The 18073-nt window shown below is 39.9% G+C and overlaps 1 protein-coding gene across 2 annotated transcripts; it reads left to right on the top strand.

The window, feature by feature from the left end:
• Positions 1 to 2560: 2560 nt before the first annotated feature.
• Positions 2561 to 17591, top strand: LOC144527868 (vascular endothelial zinc finger 1-like). Of its 2 annotated transcripts, none has more exons than XM_078266168.1 (5): positions 2561 to 2652; positions 10031 to 10782; positions 15733 to 15802; positions 15905 to 16067; positions 16462 to 17591. In XM_078266168.1, the coding sequence occupies exons 1-5, from the start codon at positions 2620 to 2622 to the stop codon at positions 16791 to 16793; spliced, it is 1350 nt and encodes a 449-aa protein (XP_078122294.1). In that variant the 5' UTR covers positions 2561 to 2619; the 3' UTR covers positions 16794 to 17591. The 2 variants fall into 2 exon arrangements, with proteins under 2 accessions (XP_078122294.1, XP_078122293.1); XM_078266167.1 differs by having other exon boundaries at positions 16432 to 17591.
• The last annotated feature ends 482 nt before the right edge of the window (positions 17592 to 18073 follow it).

The raw sequence follows: 18073 nt of genomic DNA, 5'->3' as shown, positions 1-18073 counted from the left end.
CTCCTGTCCTGGGGGAGCTTACCTTTGGAGAATCTGAGTTTTCCTTATCCAAAGCTGGAAAAATATAAGCGGAAGCAATCTGCATAGCTGTATTTCCAAGTGGAGCCAGTTGCTGGACGTTATCGTGTCTTTTGAGCTGGAAGAGGGGAGAATGGGCTGACCACACATATTCCCTAACTCTAACTGAAACATTTGTTGCACTGTATGTGAATAAAGGCTTCCAGTGTACAGTGGGACAAAGATTGAAATGTACAATGGGGGCACCTTTACTGAACAGCCATTCACGGACAAGCAGAGAGTTCAAAGAACGTACTGGAAAGAGTGTGCACAATACTGACACAAGCGGTCTGTGTCCACTTTCATTTTAGAGCTGAAGTACTAGTCTCGTTTCCCAGAAGATTCAACTTTGGTCTTGGTGGAAGTGGGAAGAATCACCGTATATCAATTTTCACGTCACTTATGATAAATATTGAAATATCAGCAACTTTTCACTTTTTTTTCAACTTTTGGTTGTTGTGGAGCAAATAATATAGGCCTATACCTCAAATCCTATTCATAAATATAGGCACTTAAACCATCCTTTTATTCACTTTCTCTTAAATAAAAAGTGTGAAATAAAAAAAGCAAAATAGCAGGTAATTCCTCTTTGAAAAAACTAATAAAGTTATTAACAAGCGGTGGTTCTACAAGTTAGGGCTTTCTTACACGTATGGGCTGGATATGCAAATCTTAATCAGCTCAGTGCGTTACAAACTGCGGGTTGTGTTCAGATTTTATTTTCATTCATAGTTAGTAGCTGCATTCAGTTTAGAAGAAGACTTGAACTCTTATTGAGTTAGTCCTTTGAGTACAGCTGAAATGATAGGATGATTATACACTTAGTTGATTGACAGAACTGTTTTGATCATTTCAAGTTTCTGAAATGTGAGGATTTTTATGCATTCTTTTAATAGTTTAAGTACATTTTCCTGATGATACTTACATACTTTTACTTAAGTAAAATTTTCAATGCAGGACTTTTACTTCTAACAGAGTATATTTACAATGTGGTATTAGTACTTTTACTTAAGTAAAGGATCTGAATACTTCTTCCACCACTGCTGGTGCTGCCACGCAATCTGAGTCCTGGTGCTTTGCTGACACTCAGGTTATTTGCCATAAACAGCCCTCTTTTCAGCCTTGACACTATTGTTGTATCCACATATGCTAATTATTAGCTGAGTGGGAGGGTCTATTTTTTTATGTATAAAGATATTTTACAGCAAATTTGGTCTTAGTTGTCTGAGGCTCTTGGACAGCCCTAGGTGCTTATAAAGGTCATCTAGCATTAGCTACTGTTCTTGTAACCTATACCCCAGATGCTCTGTACTTTTTTTCTTGGCTGTCTACAAGAGTGAATGTGTCAACTGACCAGACAGACATCCTGTATTCCTAATATTGTCTGCCTGCATAGTAACTCCAGAGATATCAGTTATTTATTGTTATTTCACAGTAATATATCACGTGTTCCCTTTCATAAAATGACTAAATTAAAGTCTAATTTATAAAACACCTATGAATTCAGAATGATACAGTGCAGCTATCATTCATTTCCAGTGTGGTCATGTCAGTTTACACTCTTTCTGAGGGTTGAGTAATCATCGGTTTTACAGTTTGATGATAAATGATGCAACACAGTGAAGGACAGTGAAGAATGCTTGTTGTTTATGGTTTGTATTCACACAGAAAGCGTCGATTCGCATTTCAGCGCTTGAAGCTGTGTAAAATGTTGTTTTTCTACACACTTTTAACAAATCAGCAGCCTTAACAGGACCAAAATGTTGTGTGTAAAATAATCTTAAATCTAGAGACAATGTATTCATCCATGTGATTTAGGCCCTATCACAATTTCACAAATAACTAGGCTATACAGAAAATAATCCTAGTAAACACGAGGAGCAAATATATTTTATTGTTGTTTATTCAATATAAGTGGTGTATTTACAGCTAATGAGTATAGTGAATGTGTTATTTTGGTCCACTGGAGGGAATTCGTTCAATTTATGGGTTCTGTCGTTTTCATTCATCACCATACCATGAATGAAAATATACTGCCCCGCACGCGGATTATTTCCAGCTCCGTTTAAACGGAAACACTTTTCATTATGCGAAAGAAGTAGGGCTAAGTGTTTGTAATGCAGAACAAATCGCGTTCTAAATCATTTTCTTATAAAAACGAATTTAGCCTAGTGTTACTAAAAAACATTCATATCCCAGCCACATGTGACAGACTAACAAATGCCCCTCGAAAAATCTTAGCGAAAAACCATCCAGAGGGGTGTTTAGAAATCCAACTACATCAAATTAGTTCTGTGATAGGAGGAGCGATTCAGATAATGTCTTGCAATTATATTTCAGAATGCATTTTAAGTTGGCAATATTTATTTATTCATCTCTGTTTTATGAGCTGCACAAACTATTACACGAATTCTTTTTTAACAAACTAAATGTAATACCCCCCCTAACTCGTCAGTAAAGTGGTTCAAACCTCGAGGTTACCGGAAGTTGTTTCAGCTGCCATGTTTGGTTGCTTTGTTGTAGGCTTCTACAAGGTTTCCTACAGAATTAGTAAGTGTGGAAATGGAGCCGAGCTGGAGTACGTTTCTTTTTCAAGTAAGTTGACTCTTTAGGAGGGAAACTGGGATAGCTTGAAAAACAACCTTAACAAGTGTAAGCACTGGATATCTTAGCGGTAATACCAGTTTTTAAACGAGTAATGCCAAGATCAAGTAACCAAGCAAAACAATGGTATATGAATCCAGGCGTCCAGCTGTGAGGTTTGGGAATGACGCTAGAACAAAAAAATCAATTTTCCTCAACGTGTGTTTGAAAAAGGTGGCTTGTGTTTTCTATTGTACGGATACTTAGATTATTTATGTTGAATAACTCGACAGCGCTTGATGTTTTTTTAAGTTTGTTTGCCAAGTCGAAGCCAGCAAAACATGCGGGATAATTTGAAGTAGGCTGGAGACGCCACTGCACCGTTACAATCGAGACAGACCTGTTTTTTTTCCGTGTGACTGAGGGCTTTGATCGAACGCCGTAGGATAATGAGATGTAATGCCGGGCGAAGATTTTCTTATTGTAACGCGGTTAATACCACATATAATTTTGTTTAGCGAACGTTGAATACGTGTTTACTTAGGTTATCGGCTGCTGAGATTTACCAACGACGATTCGCAAGTCCGCGGTGAACTTTCCGCTTGCCTCAGTCGGTTGGTTCGACAATAACTAGCCAAGTTAGCTAACGATGTTAAGGCTGCCTTAATCAAACTCGCTGGCTAATTTAGCTTAGTTTGGGCGAGGCTGTCGTAATGAGCCCACAAAAATAAAAAAAACATTGCTTGGTAAGCAACGCTGTGCCGCTCTCTGTTTATTAACTAGCTATTTATTCTGCAAGACCGTGGTGGAAAGGAATTCAAACTATGCACACAACATCAGCTAACACTAGCAACGAAGAAGCAGATTTGAAATTAGCAACATTACGCAATTTATAAATCCCTTTTAGCTAGAAAGTGAGTGATGCTGTTGAGAGTGAGATCTGCCACGGTTTAGTGGTTTTCACTGTGTACTAAGATGGAAGGCTATTGTTCAAAAAATGAATGAAATGGTTTATTCCCATGGCCTTACTTAGCCTAAAAGAATTGAGCCTTGAGCTTGAAGAAAGCAAAACGATACAACCTTAGTTTAAGGGAGACGATATTTCAAATGATTAAATGTTTTGTCGCGTTTATTTGTATGCTGTCATTTTGTTAACACATTTATAAACCCACATCCTAAGAATATCGCAATTCTGTCGTCTCATGTGTTTTTACAAGTCTTAAGAGGGATTATTTGGTATATTATATATAAAGTTATGCCCCAGTGTGTGTTAGTGGGTGTGATAAACTCCATAATGGGAAGAACCTCCTCAATCAACCTTGCAGCAGTTCAGTATCATTCACAAAAATAATTGAATCTCCTTTTTATTTTTTTTATTTTAGAAAACTATTCAATCTACATCCTACAGTTGCTGACTGCTTAGTTTATTATTTTACTGCAGCTTAATGTGAGTGACTGTATGTAATTGAGAGCAGGGTCAGGTATAGATCATGAGTTCTTGTTGGTAATGTTAGTACTGTTATGTTTAAGTCCCTTGACAATACTATTTATTTTATATTATGTGTTTGACCTTCAGATAAACATGTTTACTTTGTATCACTTGCCATCTACTCTGGTACAATCATTTCCTTCGGGACTAATACAGTTGTATCATATCTACTGTACTAATTAACTGATCAAGTAAATATGTTAATAGAAATGTGTCAAACTGCTGCTGAGAGGGAGCACTGATTGAAAATGGCAGAGAGGATGCATAAATGAAAGTCAAATAACTTAAGGACTCATGTAGTCACTGGAGAAGCAGTCAAGGTGGTAGAAGTGCTACAGGGAAGCTTGAACTATCATCGATATGTTAGAGAAGTTTTTCTTTTCTCATTTAAGTTGCTTCTAAAAGGTGTAGATAAGGTCTTGCTACACAAGCAAAGTTAACATTACTTATCCAGTGTTAACACTCACCCTGCTTGGTATGTGGCATTAGTAACATTCTGCTCTACTGTGAGAGACTCATCTTTGAGCACTATTTCTTCCTGATGTAAAAGGCAGATGGACGGTGTGGCTTGTTGTGGAGTATCTGGCGTCTAGCCAGAAGCCCTGCATGTATTGTGTACTGCACACTGTTACGCTGTCAATCTCATGTAAATCTGTGTGCAGTTATCATTCTGAAGCTTGTCGTAAGGCTAGAAATATTTCATTCAACTACCATCAATTGACACATGCTTTGCAGAATTTTTAGTTTTAAAGTTCTCCACTGTGTTACCTTTTTTATAGAAACGTATTTTAGTAATGTGTAGAAAATGATTAACATATTTGTTTAAATACTTTGTCAGGCGTTTAAAATTATCCATATTGTTGTGTAAATGAGCTGCTTGACTACTACCATAAGTACAGCTGCCTCTCCTATTTTCGCATAATGCGCAATATATTGCCAGTTTTATGTCAGGCCACAGTTAAGTGAATCATGTTGTTCAGACCAGTTTGGCTCTGTCTGGATGCACAATGATACGTCAGTAATGCTGCAAAGTAAATGGTAAAAAGTGCCCTAAAGTGAGAAAGTCATAATGCAATCCTTCTGTGCATGGAGCTCCATTCTGGCTGTCTCTGAAGACTGTGATAGCCACTTAGAACAAGAAGAGAAGAAGACTAACTATTATAATAACAAACAATTATTATAAAGTGCAATGCATCCATTCATTCAAGATGCGTTTGGCTGACAAATGTTTGAAATAAAATGACGTTTAACAGGTGAACCAACTGTAGTGAAAATGATTGACTCATCTTAACCTAGCCTAATAATATTGCCTTTACAGGCCACTGCCAGATGTATTAAATGGTTTCAAGAAAGCTGTTGGTGATGCACCTTGCATTTGGAAGCCATTTTGTTGATTTGTTGGTGTAGATCTGTTTCTTAATACAGTAAACAGGCTGATGTATTTGTATGTCAAATTACATTTTAGATCATCTAATATTAGTGCAGCGACAGTTTTTGATATCAGAAAAGTGTTACCAATTACATTTGAAATTGCATTAATAATTTTTCCATTAGAGGCCGAAATGCATTAAGTTAAGCTAGGGCAGCAAGTAACTATTATTCTGTTGAAGACGACGACCTCAAATGTCTTATTTTATCCACAACTCAAAGATGAGGAGTAAAAAAAACAGAAAATATTCTCATTTAGAATGTGTAATTAGAGAATTTTGACTTTTTTCATTCTTCTTTCTTGTCTTTAGATTATTTTTTGGGCATTTTTAGGCCTTTATTGACGGGACAGCTGAAGAAATGAAAGGGGGGGGGGGGAGAGAGGGGGAATGACATGCCGCAAAGGGCCGCAGGTCGGAGTCGAACCCGGGCCCGCTGCGTCGAGGAGTAAACCTCTATATATGGGCGCCCGCTCTACCAACTGAGCTAGCCCGACTTTTTTCATTCTTGAAAACATGACCAATTAATCGATTATCGATAGTTGGCGATTAATAGTTGACAATTAATGGATTAATCTTTACCTTTCTAAGTCAAGCTGACAGATCAACCAACAAGTGGCTATGGCTAATGTGATAGCAAACAATTGCCTACTCAAAACTCTAGCGGACATGAAGCAACATTATCAGTCGTTTGTAGTCATCTCTGTGGCCACCTGACGAATGCAAGTCCAATTTTTTAGCTACGGCTTGTTACAGTAACCCTTAAAAAATATCTGGGTTGTTATCTTTGTAGATGTTTAACATTGTCCACCAACTAGCCTACTTACTAACTCTTTCTGTTTGCCATTTGGTGCTAAGTAGTAGCTTACAGTGGGGGTTTTTTTTAGAGCTTGTTTTGCTTGAAACATGTCCATTACGACAAAGTACCTGTATTTACTGTTTAAATAAAATATACTAATGAAGGGAGCTTTAGCATCTTAATTTTAAGTTAAAGTCCTAGTGCCAGTGTAAAGGCTTTGTAGCATCAACATTTTGCTGGTCAGTAGTCCCCATCCCCCCATTTTGTAGACTTGATAACATTAAATAAAAATAGACTCTGCAATGTTTGTGAGGCTTAATAGTGCCATTGAGAAATATTTTATGAGTCTCATATATTGTACTGCTTATTTATGTTCTACTTGCTTGTTTTTAACAATAGATCTTTTCCGAAGCATTAGGGCTGTCCTTAATTAAAGAAAATCTTAGTCAACTTGCACTTGAAGGATGTTCTCGACTGAGATATTGGTTGATTTAATCGACAGATCTGTAAAACTTGAGTTTCTCCACAAAGAATAATGCAAAAGCATCACTTTAAAATCTAGTGTTTACCAAAGATGTGCTCATAAGTTTATTGGAAAATAAGTCACTCGGCATGAAAAAAAGCATAAACAATGACTAAATCTTAGTCGATTTAAGACCAAAATGACCGATTGATTAGTCTAGAGGGGGCAGCCCTACGAGGCCTACATTTGGACATGGCTCAGAAAAGTATCAAACAATACTGATACTGATAGAACTCAATAAGTTATCAGTTACACCTGTGCTTTTACTGCTATGATGAAAAATGAGTTCTGTTACCTTTCAGAATTGTATTAATAATGCCTTTGGCCAAACAAAAGCTGATAACAATGGAATGTAGTGAATATTACGGCGTAGCACAGATCAACATGAACTCGTAACAGGGTGAACGGCACTTCTGCATTCGCTTTGCGGCCCTCTACCGGCTGTAACCGCACTATGCAAGTTTGCCAGATCGGGTAGCGGATCTGTAGTTGGAATGACTGCGGTAATGGACAATTCCACTTCCAATCTGTAGGGGGACTGAAGAGGAAAAGTGATTTGGTGTTGCTTTAAGGTCCAAACAGGGTTTTACATCATTTGTTACAAAGGCCACTCACCAGGTGTTCTTAACACTGTGTTTTTGTAACTGCAGTGTTTGCAAAAGGTGAACTTTATACGTCGCGTAGCAATTTCATCATAGCTGTGATGCCAAAAAAAATAACTGATCAGTCTGTGTAATCAGGGTGTGAGCAGATGTGTACTGGATATCAGCAAGTGAGTTACTATCCTAAATGTTGGTTCACTCTTTGTCATTTACCTTCCATCCGTGTATTTTTTGATACAGTACCTCTTTATAATATCCCAGTTTTGACCGCATTTAAGAAATGTTTGCAATTTTCTTGAATCAAGAGAGCTCTTTGTGCTCCCAGGTAATGTTTCATATACACCACATAACATCTCACAGCTGTTTCCTTGTTCGTGAAGGGACTGTTTTCTATATGAGATGTATTAAATGCCACCGCCTTTGGAGGTTGTGGCTCATTGATTTCAGTGTTTTTTGGAGAAGGAAGGCTTGGTGAGTTGCTTAGAAATGGCCTACCGTCCTTCTACATGATGCAATCCAAGCCCGGGTGAAAGAATTAGCCTATTATATAGAAACCACCTCGGAAACATGAACTACCTAGCCTAAGTCTACTTGCAACCTACATCAACAAGCAAGGCACTGAATCCCTGCAGTATTTATATAGCTTTAAAGGCTATGAAAAAATTGATTACAAACATTGCAAAAGTGATGTTTTGTAAGAACTTGTCAACTCAGCAAACTGGGTAGCAGCCACAGATTTCAGAACTTGTAAACAAGTGAAGAACAACGTAGAACAAACTCATAAAGTTGAAGAGAAGGATTTACGTGTACCAGAACAATTTTTTTTTTTTTTATTAAATTATTTTGTTTCCTGCAATATGCACTCCTCTTCTTCCTTCCATTTTTATGTAATCAATTATACTTTTTGTTTGTTTTGTGAAAATTGGACTTCGCCAAGCAGCTGTAGAGTGTGATACAAAAGCGAGACATAATCTGACTCAGACCGTGAGCTCAATTCAAGTCTACAGTGGCCCGTGGAGCCATCAGGACACTCCCTCCATTTTGATGTTATTTATGAGGGAGCAGCCCCAGTTGTCAGAGCGCGTTTGTGTCAAAATGGTCAGAGCTGCATGAAGGCACAGCAGCTTACAGGCCCTGCACCTCTGTATAGATGCAGGCTGTCTGCAGTGGCTATGTCTGCTGTTCACAAGCTTCACAAAGAGGGTTCCCGGCTGGTATCCCCCCTTCCCACCCAAACATAAAGCCCCCACCCCACCCCTGGTGTGCCAGTGGACGGGTAAGCATTGGCATGATTATGACTAATCCTGGAAGGTGGCAAGTGTGAGCAGGTGCTTAGACAAATGGATGGGTGGGCTTGGTGGCATTTTCCACGAGTTCCCAGGTCCTATTGCGTATGAGGGAATGACGGAGAGTTTAGTTGAGTAGTGTGTGGATAAACAATGTCCCTGTCTCATGAATAGATGAGCCAAATCAATGAAGATGAGCATACAAAGATCCCCTGCTGAGGCATCGCTGCTCAGATTTGTGTCTCTCACAATAGGCTGGATGACATAAGGAGGACACTGTGTGGTTCATTTTTCTTTTCTGTCCCCTGCCTCCTCTTTTGCAAGTCCTTTCTTGGCTGGCCTCTGCAATGGGTGATTGAACCTCAAAGGGAAAGGTCAAGCATTCCACCTTGTCCTTTCTTGCTGGTGTTCCAAAACACAGTTGTCTTGACTGTGTCCATCTCGCAAAACAGCGTTAACTGTGAGGTAGTATTTATGTTTGATATGGAAACAATATGTCTTCACAAGTTACAAGTTTAGCAAGAGCCATAAAGGCATATGCATTAACATCTGTCCCTGCTGATAGTGTGTTTGCAACTCTCTGCCTGCTCTGTTAATTATGACTGTTGGTGGGACGGTCCCTAGGTCAACAGGAATCTCAGGCGTTTCTCACAAGGGGTATCTATCTCAATAACAACTTATCTGAGCTGTTCATTTGCCAAAATGTAGATTTAGACTTACTTCTAACCTTGTTTAGAGCGTAACTAACCACAGCTGACAAACCCCTAGAAAATCGTTAGGCCACTGTGATCCATGTTCTTTTGTCTAGTTTAGTGACCTGTCTTTTTGCGTAGTGTGTGCGTGGGTGCACTTCACTCCTTTACTTCACCTTGCCCTCTAACTGAGCTCCGTAGCTGAGCTAGTAGTTTGGTATGCCTGCTTTGCAGTCACATGATGAATCAGCAGCACCATCATGATGGGATCATTTTTCATCCAGTATATTTGGATTCTTTTGCACTAGTGGCATGCTGCGTCAACCTCATTAATGACCAATCCGGTGTCCATTTTGTGTTCTGTAACATCTTACTAAGCTTTTTTTCTTTTTGTCAAAGCTGACTCCAGTTTTGAAGCTACAAGCCCCAATATTGATGAGTATTTTACATTGAGTATACAATATCAATTTTATGTTACCATAAATGTTTATCCATCAGTGTTATTAGCCTTAAAGCTAGAATTAATTTAGGCTCAACCAAGTATTTATCCCTATGTGTGTTTGTTTCATCAGCAGGCCAATGAAGCCCTTCACCACCAACACCATGTGGCCCAGAACAGCCTGCTGCCACTTCTTAATGCAGGAGCTGAACAAATTGACCAGAAGCCTATCCTGCCCATCCACATAGACCAGAAGCCCCCTACCAGTGCTGCTGAGCTCCTCAAAGACAATGTGGCCAGCGGAGGAGGTGCACGGCCACCAATGCCCGTGATAAAGAAGGAACACAAAGGTAAAACGCCGTTTGTCTGCGGCTACTGCAACAAGGCCTTCCGTGACAGCTACCACCTGCGACGTCATGAGTCCAGCCACACCGGTATTAAGATGGTGTCACGGCCAAAGAAGGCTGCCCAGACAGCCCCCACCATGGTACCCATGATCTCCACCATGCAACGAGAGAACAACGGCAACCCTTCCTACATCTCCACGGTGGCAGGCATCCTCTCCACAGCAACCACCTCGGTTTCCTCAGGCGCGAGTATCATGACATCATCTGCAATGGGAAATATGCCGCAGCAAAATGTCGCCAAGAAACCTGCCAAACCTGTCAAGAAAAACCATGGGTGTGAGATGTGCGGCAAGGCCTTTCGTGATGTCTACCACCTGAATCGCCACAAGCTGTCCCATTCAGACGAGAAGCCTTTTGAGTGCCCCATCTGCCAGCAACGCTTTAAAAGGAAGGACCGAATGACCTACCATGTTCGCTCTCATGACGGGGGAGTCCACAAGCCCTATGTATGTTCAGTGTGTGGGAAAGGCTTTTCCAGGTAAGGACCACCTTTTTGGCCTTTTGATAGGTTTTTCAAAATGTTGCCTTTTTTGAGTTAGACATCCTATAATGTCGTGACTGATACTCGAGTGAAATAGGTTTAGCGTTTCTTTTGCCTAGTTCACGTTACACGACTTTATCTCTGATTTTCCACTCGCCGAAAGTCTTTGGCGCTCCAGATCAGAGGAACAGGTCTTAAAGTTCTCAGGCACCTTTCCGGAATTCAGGCATAGAGCAGTTTTTACATTTTATAGAATTCTTAATTCAATACATTGTACACGTTTCCTCCAGGGCAGCATTTCAGGCTTACAAATGGTTTGTTACTTTAACCCTTGGAGGCAAATTGGCGCTGGCCCGGCGCTTGCAAATCACCGATCGAGTGCCATGTGTAAACTGTACAAAGATGCGAGCCCGCAGACGCATCCCTGATTAGGGCTGGGTACCGAATTCAATACTTTTTAGGCACCGACCGAATTGCCTCTAAAGTATTGAGTATCGAAAAATGCCTCGTCGTTCGATAGCCAATTTCAATACCTAAAAGGGTAAATCTCATCAGAGTCAGTGAGCCAATACAACTCCCGAATACAAGATGGAAAGTTGTGTAGTGTGAGCAGTACAGTGATCTGATGAGTTTTAAAGTTGCCTAGTGTGAACTAGGCATTACATGGCAACAATGGCCACTTGCAATATTTCTGTAGGTAATACAAATGACAAGTACACACTTGTATTGGGAATAAGCCTGTTCACTTTATTTTCTTTTAAATTTTGTTCAAATTGGTTAATAGTAATGATAGAACAATATTTTCCTATTCTATTATGTCAGTGAAAAGCTATTTTTTAATAGCAGGATTAGTCAATTGATGGACAACTTTACTGACTTTATTAAAATGCAGAGCACCCCTCAGATGTGGAGCATGAACTGAAGCAACTGTTAAGTTTTATTCGCTGCGGTTATCCAACTAATTCAGTAAACCTGCTTCTTGAGACGGGCCCATAAACATAACTGGAAGTGGTCTCCAGCGGGAGGCCAGCTGGGTATCATTGTCGCTGCATTAGCCACTGCTTTGTTTTTGGATGTGTCCAAAGTGTGAGTGTCTAGGCCTGTGAGTCTCTGCCTGTTATACTCTGCCAGTGAAACTTTTCTGTCTATAGCCGTTTTTACATGTGAACTCTGGACTGTGTCCGAGAAATTAGGTCCCGACATTTTCTGGAGCTCCCCTTTCACACGTGTAGTACACAACGGGAGATTGTCCGTGCCAGATGCGTTCTTACTTACTCTAAATACTTTAGACGAGGGGTGGAGCGTGCAGCAGACGGGAATGGCGCTGATTACACTGTGTCACGGAGCCGTTCATAATTAGGTCATAAACAACAGTCTCTTAACCGTTCCTTGAATTTGTCTGGCGAAGTTCCCAAATCTCGTCGTCTCTCCAGTTAGACATTTCCGTCTAACACCCTCCTCCTTCACCCTTGGATGTTTGATTTCTTCCGGTTTTGCGTCATCAACACGCTTGCTGTGAATGTTTTTCGGCTCAATCGGCGATTACACAGATTTAGTACCAGGGAGCTGTCAGAGTGAAGAGCGGTCGATGTCCGATCCAACTGATTTTGGACATTTGCTCACATACAGCTCCGCCGGGTAATGTCTAGACGATCATCATCAACCTTTTATTTAGTTCTCGGGAGTACAATTGAGGGCAAGCCCTCATTTTCAATGTAGCCGAGATAACATGAAATAAATACACTATATAATTTAGAACACAATTTTCAAATGTTGGAATCCAGATAGAAATTAGCATTTAAATGGCTAAAAGCAATTGCATCCAAAATCATGAGTATTTAATAATGCTCTAAACTGTGCCCATATGTTGGAAGGTAACTTGATTTAAATGATTGTTGTAGCGCGTTCCATGTGGTTGGTACATTATAGAAGAATGCCGATTTCCCTAGTTCTGATTGAACCCTCGGGACCCTAAGTAAAAGCCGGTTGTTAGATCTTTTCAGGTTTGCGGTGCATGTGTGAAAGGGGCTTAAGTCTAAATGAGGATGTGTTTGGTAAGCAATGGGATCAGCAGCAACTGGGGCAATGCACAGTGACAATAGGAAATTCTAAATTGGTGAGAAAATAGGGACATATGCAAAATCGAATTGTTTTCACAACTGCTCTAGTTTATTTAGAATTTCAATCAACAACTAACACGGCTATTGTAAACATGAAGTATGCTTCTGAAATCTAATTTATTCTTATGGTAGTGGAGTAATTTCACCCTCTAATGGTTGCATTCCGGGGTCAGAGAGAAATGTCTAAAAAAAACATGATGATAAAGAAATTCTAACAAACATACCTTTTTTTGACTACTATTAACTTGTCAGTCCAAAAATTAGCAAAGTAAGTGAAGCATACTTTCTAGACTGAAGTGTAACCTTATTCACTACGTATTTCATGTTTGCAGTTGTTCATTAGAATGGTGTTTGGCAGTGAATACCATTCACCTTTTGCTTTACCAAAAGTTCACTAAATAGCAACCCTATTGCTTGTAACAACCCATGACATGTTTGTGAATGATTCAGCCAGTTAGGTTTGGATTATTCAATTGCTGCACAATTTCGTATAGAGGGATAATTGTATGGCATGTACTGTCCAGGTAGCTTCCCAGTAGCTGTGTTTTCATATTTATAAGTGCTAAGCAGTTTATCACACACACACACACACACACACACACACGCCATTTCAACCACATGTTTAAACAGTCGCACATGGGAGAGCACCAGTGGTAGAGTATCAAGGGAGGGGGAGGCATCACTTGTCGCTTTGCTGTTCCCGCCAGCATGTCACAGAGTCTCTTTCCCTTGGGAATTCAGTGAACCACACGGTAATGTTCAGGTCAACACATTTACTATGTAGTGAACACACATTTTTTGTTTAAGACGGTCTCATGGTGGCTACATATTTAGATTTATCAACACACACACAAAGAACATTTCACTGTCTTTTTAGACGAGCCAAAAATTCCAGTGGTGCACTTTTATCGGCATCGAGTGAGCGGAGAATATTGATAACATTAGAAGAGTTCTGTGCTGCAACACAACTTCAAAAAAAAAACATCAGCCGTCTACCCTAGTCGAGCTGTAACATTAGCGCTGTGCAGGGCAGTTTTGGGCATGCCTCCAACACAGTGACGTGGGGTAGGGATTCATCAGCATACTGGAAAGTGAGAATGGGGACTGAATAACAGGGCACTGAGTCACTGCCACTCAGCCAGATATGTAGGCAGGCACTGTCTGGAGTCTGCTGTCCCCGTCGGTGGGACAAAAAAAAAAGGGGGGGGTGGACCTGGTTCCAGTTCATTGCACCACTGAGAAGATTCCACTTAACTCCTCTAATTTGTATATTTAATCCAGCAGCATGAAACCTTCCGGTTTCGGAGCAACTTCCAATGCTGTAGCCCTTACTCACTCCATTATGCCACTTCTAACATGATTCAGCTCACAGCTTCAATAGAACTAACAAGCTGACAGAGGAGGATCAGTGCCAAGAAGAATTTGTGAATGCTGGAGTTTCACTGTAAAGGTCAAGAGGCAAAGAGCTGTTTTCTTGCAACTGCTGATATGCAATGGACAGTTAATTATACAGTGGAACACAGAGGAATGTGTTGTCATCAATGTTTGTTGTTGTTCTTTAACCTTCAGTTTAACACCAATATTTGTGTAAAGTCTTATTACCATAAGTATTTTTTTATATAAAAATATATCTTACTATCTCATATCACTTGTTAGTCATTTTAATGTTTAAGTTACATTTATCAAACGTGTTTCATAGTAAAAAGTTCAGTGCGAAAGCAAAAAAAAAAAAAAAAAATCGTCAGGCTGATTCGTCACTTTTTTTTTTTTTTTTACATAGCTGTAAACATACATTTAATACTTTCTCACAGTTGTTGACTGTTGTCAGAAATACGACCCCCCCTCCACTGCATTAGTGAAGTTGAATAACTTGGTGGCCTAGAAAGTGTCTTCCGAATCCTCAAAGAGATATTGTGCAATTCAGTATTGGATTTCAGGAAACTACCAACCAAATTCCTGGAGATTCTCAATAACATTGTCTTCAAATTTCTGTAAGTAATGCCAAGGCTGCAAGAAAATAAACCGAAGTAGTGTAATGAACTGTCAATTTATTCAGAAAACAAGTGGAAAGTGTACAAACTTACCATCTCTGTGTGGTGCGTTTTTGAAACTAGGTCAAACTAATTCACGCACGATTGATCATGGAGAGTTGACCACCATTGGCCAGAATTTTAAGGGATTTTTTTTTTTTTTTTCCCATCCCCTCATTATCAAAGCAAACGGAGCACGTCCATATGCTTCCGCACTTCTACACTTACACTGTAAAGAAACGTTGTACAATAGGCATTTCACTTTGTCCTTGTGCACTTCCATGTCAGTTAATGATGCATACTTGCATACATTTTTGAACCGGTAATATTGTTGTATCCCTGGTCAAATCACAAGTATAGTTTAGAGCTGCAAAGATTAATCGATTAGTTGTCAACTCGTAAATTAATCGCCAACTATTTTGATTATCGATTAGTCGGTTTGAGTCATTTTTTTTAAAGACAAAAGTAAAAATTCTTTGATTCCAGCTTCTTAAATGTGAATATTTTCTAGTTTCTTCTCTCCTCTGTGACAGTAAACTTGAATATCTTTGAGTTGTGGACAAAACAAGACATTTGAGGACGTCATGGATGATCACACTGATCCACATTTTTCACCATTTTCTGACATTTTACAGACCAAACTAATCAAATAATCGAGAAAATAATCAACAGATTAATCGACTATGAAAATAATCGTTAGTTGCAGCCCTAGTATAGTTACTGTAATTGCCCCCAAAACTATAGTCCCTTAACTACTGCTGCTTACTACTACTGCTTGTTTTTATTTTTAAATCTAGGCCAGACCACTTGAGCTGCCATGTGAAGCATGTGCATTCCTCGGAAAGACCGTTTAAATGTCAAGTAACGGTAAGAGTCATCACTGTCAGCTTCCAGATTATTATTACTTATAATAATGATGTTGTTGCTGTACTCCGCTGACCTTTGACCCAGTCTGCTTTGCGGCTGCAGGCCTGTACCTCTGCTTTCGCCACCAAAGACAGACTCCGCTCCCACATGATCAGGCATGAAGGCAAGGTCACCTGTAGCATCTGTGGGAAGATGCTCAGTGCAGCCTACATCACCAGCCATTTGAAGACTCACGGACAGACCAACTTCAACTCTTGTAACAAAGGTATGTCACATGTGTCAGATACACATACATTTTGCTTTAACATCTCTGCCTCATTTTACTATCTCTTAACTTGGCAAGTAGCCTTTGTGAGTCACATTACTGCTGTAGTAGAAATAAAAAAAAAAACAGAATGTTATCAAGCTTTGCAAATTCAATCCCATCACCTCCCTCTAATCCTATTTTAGATTACAAGGTATAATGTTGTGGTACTGTGAAAAATGGGAGGATACATTAGATTGCAGGGGGAGTAATGAAGGTGTTGCCCATTTAAAGCTTTGCTTTTATCTTTTATAGCCTACCAATGAACAACTATTTTGCGTAGCCGCAGAACAAAAGTTGAATGCTCTTTCTCATGTTTTCCCAGAGGGTAACGGGGTCTGCAATTCTTCCTCAGCTACACCTGTGACCATTTCTGCCCCCATCACCACGGCGATGAACCGGGGCCACTCCAACAACCCTGTCACCATAGCCGCACAAATGAACATTACCACCAACACAGTCAACATCACATCTCCAATCAGCCTCCAGCACCCAGTCACCATCACCGGGCCCGTCAACATTGCTTCTGTCAACATCCCTTCCTCGGTTCCCATGAATATTGCCCACCCAGTCGCTATAACGACCACCATGCCTATGAATATGGCTGGTCCGCTCAACATCGCCATGAGGTCAATGGATAGCATGCCTTTTCTCTCCCAAGTCTTGCCTTCTTCCCAACACTGGTAAAAAGGGGAGACAGAGCATTGGACTGGCCAGAAAGAAAGGGAAAAATGAAGTGAAACGAGACTCCTGTCGTCGTCATCATTTGCGCCTCAAGCTCAGCTCTTTCTCCCCCTGAACCATGTGTACTTACCCGGAAGTGAATATTTACATGAGCTGTGCGGGCAGTAGGAGCTCCCCAAGTCACAGCCGCGTCCCAACTAATGTTAAGTGACTGACGTGAGATGCAGAACACTTAAGTAGAAATCGATTAGGATTTCTCTTGAAATCAGGACAACCGTAAGACTTAGTGTAGTCAGTTAGAGTGAAACTGTGAGTTGTGTAATGACAAATGAGGAGTCCTCAAGCACCCTTGAGGACTCTGTAGGAAAACACACCTGTGCTTTTGTAAAAGGGAGATGAGAAATGGACTGAAGCAATAACAATAAATTGCTGTTTTTGATGTTTTACAAGTTCTCTCCCGAAGCCTCTGGGTGTTACTTTGTATGTTTGTTTTTTTTAATTATTATTATCATAGCCTGCTAATCACAATGTAATGTTATAGGAAACAAGTCTAGTAAAAGGGACAGTCTCTTCCATTTGCATGGAAGAATATTTTTTCACAGTGCTATAGCTTTTCTTTTTCTTCTCAGATAGTAGATATGCTCTTGAGGTACAGTGACTAACTTGTACAGTTGACATAGTAATGTATTTAATGTCAGCATTTAAATTTTTGCATTTGTCAAGTGGATATCTCAACGCTGTCCTCTTGACAAATATGTGTACTTTGTTTTCTGTTGGTATGGGAACGCAAAGGTTTGTTTTTATTTGCCTATTTGTAGTGTTCATTTTTCCATGAAGTCAGAATGGAATGAGTCTTGCACTGAAAGCATATCCTACATACAGGTGAGCAACAGTATTATCAAAGATCAAATTGGAGTCTTAAGTGTTTTGGTTAGCCTACCTGCACTTGTGGGCCATCTAGTGGCTGAGCATGGAATGGCTTGGCCTTGTAGTGAAGCTTTTTCAGGCTGTTACTGTCATCATAATGGTGACTAATTAGTTTTAGTCTGACTCTTCTGTACACTGTTTTATTTGTTATATTTATCTGTGATTTCCCCAAGATGATGCTAAGGACCCTTCACTCAGGAAACACACACAGAAGCCCGTTCCACATGAATCTGGTTCCTTTTTAAATTGAATATATCTATACCATGTATCTTGATTCTTGATCTCTCCATGTTCCTTTTATGATTTCCTATATCATTTGGCATTGTCACGTTCAAAGACTTGACTTCCATCAGGGA

This window comes from Sander vitreus, chromosome 13 (assembly GCF_031162955.1).
Source record: "Sander vitreus isolate 19-12246 chromosome 13, sanVit1, whole genome shotgun sequence".
NCBI lineage: Eukaryota > Metazoa > Chordata > Actinopteri > Perciformes > Percidae > Sander > Sander vitreus.
Note: the sequence above shows the minus strand (reverse complement) of the source record. Positions and strands in the feature narration are given on the sequence as shown.

What these genes read in the sequence shown, in the direction of transcription:
- LOC144527868 (XM_078266167.1), top strand. Translation starts at nt 2,620, where the DNA reads ATGGAGCCGAGCTGGAGTACGTTTCTTTTTCAA. An exon ending in GGAGTACGTTTCTTTTTCAA is followed by an intron (nt 2,653 to 10,030) that starts GTAAGTTGACTC and finishes TTGTTTCATCAG; the next exon opens with CAGGCCAATGAAGCCCTTCA. An exon ending in CTTCAACTCTTGTAACAAAG is followed by an intron (nt 16,068 to 16,431) that starts GTATGTCACATG and finishes ATGTTTTCCCAG; the next exon opens with AGGGTAACGGGGTCTGCAAT.